Below are 5,722 nucleotides of genomic sequence, written 5' to 3'. Positions count from 1 at the left end.
AGAGGCTCTCTCCTTAAGCTGTTCACTTTCCACCTCCATTAAGGGCGTAATTTTAGATATCTGTTTATATAGTATACAGGAAACACACGAAAGGAAAGCTTATTCGAACGTGGGAGGTGAATGACAGTCAGAGGCGGCAAGAGGCAAACTCCAGGCTACACGGCCGAGTTCCAAGGTCAGGGACCCTGCCCTGCGGCCTCCGGGGCGTAGGAGGCGCTGTGGCGCGGCCTCCCCGCTGCCTGCGGTCGGCTGTGCGGGGGAGGGGGAGGAACGCCAGAGGAGAAAGCGCACCGGAAGGGGAGGGACGTCGGAGGAGAAAGCGCACCGGAAGGGAAAATGCGCGGGGGGCGGGAGAGCGCCGTCGGCGGAGTCTGCGCAGGAGCGGGCCCGGCGTCGCGGTCGCCCAGGTCAGGCCCGGCGGCGCTGGCAGGGCCGTGTGGGGGTTTGCAGGCCCGGCGGCGCTGGCAGGGCCGTGTGGAGTTTGCAGGCTGCCAGAGTGGGTTGCCGACGCCTCAGACTCGGCTTCTGGCAGCTTCGATTGCGCCCGGATTCTGGCGAGCTCTGCACCGCGAACCGCGGGGCTAGCCCACGGCCTTGCAGGGAAGCCGCCCTCGTCTTCAGGTCTCCGCCACACTGGCCAAGCTCCTCCCCCGCCACGAGCGGGGCGCATTACGAGATGGAAAGGTTTTTAGTTTTTTGTGGTGGTGTTTTTAAAGTTGTATTTCACAGTAAAAACGGATAGAGATCGGTTTTAAAGTCTAAGCCTCCCTGGCTGTCCCCGGAACTCGCTCTGTAGACCAGGCTGGCCTGGAAATCAGAGATCTGCCTGCCTCAGCCTCTAGAGTGCTGGGATTATTTGATGGGGCCTGCGACTTGTATGATACTTTATAAGTACAAATACTTTCTCAAAAATCGGCTTTGGAAAAAAAAAAAAGATGAGATGGAATAGTTGTGAGGGGTTCAAGAATAGCCGCACATTGACCACACCGGACTCAGATTGATGGAAGTTGATTGAACACTTAATAAAAACTCACTGATCAGGGCCATAATCTGGGCTGGGGAGCCGGACTATGACGAAGGTCTGTTTCTACGGCAGATTTTTTTATACGAAAATCGGTAACCAGGTAACCAGGTGTAGGAAGCAAGGGAGGGGCAGCATTACGTCATTTTGACTTGTTAAACGTGCTGTATCTTGGTACCTAGACAAAACATTTTAAGCTGATTGGCTGGGATATAGGCTTGGGAACTTTCCCGTTTCCCATCATCTGAGACAAGGAACACAGCAGGGTATTGCGATCATTTATTATTTATATATTTATTTTTAATTCAAGCAGAACACGAATTCATCATCTCGTTTTATTCTAAGCAGCAAGTATTGAAATATTGAATTGTATTCTGATCCCAGGAAGGTAGGGCCTGAGAACCTGAACTTTATTTCACCTTATAATCAAAATGGAGACTTGTGGGCAAAATGGCTTCTGATATGCTAAAGGCAACAGCAGGTGTTAACAGAGGAGCTGTGCTAGGAACTAAAGTAGGTCTCCACGGAGGGGCTGTAGAGTTTAAGCAGGTTACAACAGTAGGAGATTGGAAGAACTGATTCTCCTACCCTCCTAGTGAAATGACATCGGGGAAGGACAACCACTGTCTTGTCAACAGCTTTCCTTTTAGGAATGTTGAAAAGGTTAAATCCCCACCTTCACTACCGCAGTCGATGGTATCACTCCTTGTATACAGTGGAATCAGAGTAGGTGACAAACCTACTCAAAAACATGCACTTGAGAAGCACCAGAGCTGAGCCTAAGTCTGCTTGGCTTCCTCCAGCCGGAAAGCCCTCTGACTCTTCCTCAAGGTTGTTTGTATTAACTTAAACTGTTTTGAGGTGTCCTAATCCAGACTTGAAGTTGTTTTCTTAAGGACTAAAAGAGTGCAGTGTGTGGAATGAAATAAGAGTATTTATACTGTATTTAAAATGTTTTGTCCATTTGAAGTGATTCTATATACATTTTGAAAGTAGAATATTTTTCTTAAAGTAATTCTTGTATTGTTTATATCTTCCTATTTTTTTATGCACGCTGTAATATAGGCAGTTGTGCCAATTTTTTTCTAGTGAGTTTTGTATGTGCAGACACCGGTAGTTCACTGGTTCAGGTGCACACATGTGTCCATATATGTAGAAGCCAGAGTTCAGCCTCTGACTGGCTTTCTCCAAAGCCACCTACCTTGTTTTCTGAGACGGAGTTTCTCACTGGAACCTGGTACTTACTGATCCTAACCGAGCTGGCTGGTCCGTGAGCCCCGGAGATGAGCCTGCTGGGATTACAAGCACACACCACAAGCCAGGGTTCTGTGTGCACACTGGGATTGACTTCAGGTCCTTACTGTCGCTAGTGGGTTCAGGGTATCTCTTGTTTGACAGTTGTCAAGTGTTTATAGCATGAGCTTTAGTTCTTTTTACCCCCTTCCCCGTTTATCTCCCCATGGAACCCCTTCTTCCCAGCAAGCCCCTCCTTTCATGTCTTTTTGTATGTGCTAGTGTGTGTATGTTTAGTTATTTTCCTGCTAGAGTGGGGATGGGAAAATCTTTACCAGAGCAAGATCAGGTTATCAATGGCTATGCCACTCAAGAAATGACTCCTCCTCCTCATTAGTGAACTGCTAATAGTTCCTTGGTGAGGAGTGTGGTCTGGTGCTTATCGTATGTGAATGAGTGTCTGCATGTATGAGTGTGTACCATGTGCATGTCTGGGATCCCATGGAGGCCAGGAAATCATTTGCTTCTGCTGGGCTGTCTCTCCAGCTAGGTAGTTAATTTTCAAATGCCCAGTTGCCAAATATATTCTGGGTCATCCCCCTGAACAATAATTTTGCACATCTAGAATTAAAAAGAGTGTTTGTTTTATGGGCCTTGGGCCTGGCCTGATGAAACTCACTTTTAATCCCACCACTTGGGAGTGCGAAGGAAGTGGGTCCCTGTGAGTTCAAGGCAGACATGGTCTATGGAGGGAGCTCCAGGCCAGCCAGGGCTGCCTAGCAAGACTTCGTCTCAAATAACAAAGAGAGGTGTATCAAAAAGTAAGCACGAAGGAGGAAATACATGTGTTGTTTTTAGGTGATAATCTTCAGTAGTCAAGATGTCTTCAGGACCTGAGCCCCCAGCAGTTAAAACAGAACCATCGAAAGAGAGAAACTTTGAAAGGCCAGGCCTTCGAGGGACACACACAACAACGTTATTCCGAGCTGTGAACCCAGAGCTCTTCATTAAACCTGTAAGAAATACATCCAAGAGACCTATTCATGTCCCTGTAGGATTTGTTTGTATATAGGAAAGTTTATGATGGCTAAGAAGACGCCTAAACTGGTCATGTGACTCATACCTTTAATCCCATACCTTTAATGACTCATACCTTTAATCTTTGGGAGACAAAGGCAGAAGGGTAAGCAGGGTTTGAAGCCAGCCTGGGCTACAGCCTTTCCCTGTCTTAGAAGGGAAAGGGAAAATTTAAATGCTGTTTCACAAAAAAAAAAAACCCTCCAAAACATTTATTTATATGTTATGTAGGTAGCTAAATTATTTGTATTAATGTTGCAAACTAGTAAATATATATAGTTTGATGAATTTTATCTTTAAATATAAATTCTACTTATAAAAGTATTTGAAATTTAAATCTGATAAATATTGAAGTATTTCATATTTGATAAGAGTTTTAATAATAGTTGCCACTGTAAGTTGTTTTAAGGTTAAACAACTTAAATCATTAAATTAAAATATTTAAAAATCCTTGCTTGTCATGCAATATCAATTTAATTTATATTAATAACTGCAATTTTAAACTATTCTCAGCTTGTAGCCTTTCTTAAATGTTTATCCAGATAAAAAAATTGACACTTATTTTGAGACTAAGCTTTGAAAAGAATAATAGCACAATAGTTTCTCCTTATGTGCTTCTCTGTCAACCACAGCCCCAAAAATATTAATATTTATTTTAACCAGAGGAAAAGAACATATCATTATTTATAATATGTTGTTGTAATTGTTGGGCATTGCTGTTAGTTTATAAACCAAGCCTTGTCATAGACAAGTGTTGTAAGAAAACAGAAATGCTGTATAAGGGTGTGGTGCCACCTCTGTTTTTGGTGTCAACATGTACAAAGGTAGGCATGTCTGCTTTATATATTTGCAGGGATTACAAGTATAGACAGGTGCATCTCTGGACGCATACTTAATTCAAAGCTGTATTACTTTGATTTAAGAGTCTTGGGTTTTCTAGCAATACCCTGAGGTAACTAAAACAGCATAGTATCTTTTTCAGTTGCTAAATTTGCTGAATAGAGTAGGTTCTAAAAGCAGAGTATGAATTCCATTGCGGTATATATTAGCTATGAAGGTTTTTGTGCAAGTTAACCATGTGTTGGGCAAGAGAAATAGCATGCCCCAGAGATGTCCATACTTCCCTCACTGCTCCTTCACCTTCCCAGCAGCACTCTAAGCTGTCCAGGCTGCAGAGAGAAGACTGGAGATAAGAAACAGGAGTCTTACATCACCTGTAAAGACTCGGCAGTTAAGCTGATTAAACAAATGGTTGTGGTTAATAAAGCGACCAAAAATACTACAGTCACTACAGTGCTGGGGTAGAAATGATGACTTGGCATGCCAAGAGGAAATTGCAGTATGGTATTTGGTTCTCCTTAAATATCAGTCTTACTGGCACTTTACAATTGTCTTTCTCTGACAGAACAAACCTGTAATGGCCTTCGGACTGGTAGCCCTTTCCCTCTGTGTGGCTTATATTGGTTATCTGCATGCAACACAAGAGAACAAGAAGGACCTCTATGAAGCTATGGACAGTGAAGGACATCGGTACATGAGGAGAAAAACATCCAAATGGGATTAACGTACAGGCTCCTTCTGATGGAGTGCTGTTACAACTCTCAAGTCTTTAAATGATGTCGACTTTATTAGTGTGTGGGATTGTATTTCTTGTTCCATAATCCGTTAACAAGAGAGGGTATATAATTTGAAAGTAACCCACTGTGGTAAATTTAGTTCTGTTAATTATTAAATTTTGCATAATAAAAGAACCAGTACTGTTAAATTTGTGTGGAGTTTCTAATCTTTTGAGGTGAATTGCACCTTTGCAGCCATGCTTTTCTGTTTAATAGAGAGGATATCCTTTTCAGCTACTAAAATCATGATTGAATTAAAGAATAAAACAAAGTAATTGGAGTATTTCTTTTAAAAAAATGTTATGCTGAACCCAATAGAAGAGAAAGTAGGGGATAGCCTTAAATATATTGGCACACGAGAAGACTTCTTAAACAGCACCATTAGTGCACACACCAAGATCAACAATGAATAAACAGGATCTCATGAAACTGAAATTTTTCTGTAAGGCAAATGACCCTGTCAGTATGACAAAATAGCCCACAGAATGGGAAAAGATCTTCACCAACTCCGCGTCCAATAGAGGTGTAATATTCAAAATATGAAAAGAACCCAAGAAACTAAACAATTAAAAATGGGAGTACAAATCTAAACAAGATTCTATTTCAAAGGGCTGAGAAACATTTAAATATCTGACATCTTTAGACACCAGGGAAATACAAATGAAAACTACTTTAAGATTCCATCTTATGCTTGTCAGAATGGCTGAAATCAATAACACAAATTGATAGCTCATATTGTTAAGGATTTGGAATAAGGGGAACACTCATCCATTGC

General features: G+C 42.3%; 1 protein-coding gene across 6 annotated transcripts; it reads left to right on the top strand.

Moving 5' to 3' along the window:
* The first annotated feature begins 272 nt into the window (after positions 1-272).
* Positions 273-5,096, top strand: Smim8 (small integral membrane protein 8). Of its 6 annotated transcripts, none has more exons than XM_021642695.2 (3): positions 273-407; positions 3,113-3,269; positions 4,737-5,096. In XM_021642695.2, exons 2-3 carry the CDS (start codon positions 3,135-3,137, stop codon positions 4,893-4,895), a joined length of 294 nt encoding a protein of 97 aa, XP_021498370.1. In that variant the 5' UTR covers positions 273-407; positions 3,113-3,134; the 3' UTR covers positions 4,896-5,096. The 6 variants fall into 6 exon arrangements, with proteins under 6 accessions (XP_021498370.1, XP_021498368.1, XP_021498371.1 ...); XM_021642693.2 differs by lacking the exon at positions 273-407 and adding an exon at positions 467-684; XM_021642696.2 differs by lacking the exon at positions 273-407 and adding an exon at positions 484-621.
* The last annotated feature ends 626 nt before the right edge of the window (positions 5,097-5,722 follow it).

Source organism: Meriones unguiculatus, chromosome 20, assembly GCF_030254825.1.
Source record: "Meriones unguiculatus strain TT.TT164.6M chromosome 20, Bangor_MerUng_6.1, whole genome shotgun sequence".
In the NCBI taxonomy this organism is placed as follows: domain Eukaryota; kingdom Metazoa; phylum Chordata; class Mammalia; order Rodentia; family Muridae; genus Meriones; species Meriones unguiculatus.
Note: the sequence above shows the minus strand (reverse complement) of the source record. Positions and strands in the feature narration are given on the sequence as shown.

What these genes read in the sequence shown, in the direction of transcription:
- Smim8 (XM_021642695.2), top strand. Translation starts at nt 3,135, where the DNA reads ATGTCTTCAGGACCTGAGCCCCCAGCAGTTAAAACAGAACCATCGAAA. An exon ending in CAGAGCTCTTCATTAAACCT is followed by an intron (nt 3,270 to 4,736) that starts GTAAGAAATACA and finishes TTTCTCTGACAG; the next exon opens with AACAAACCTGTAATGGCCTT.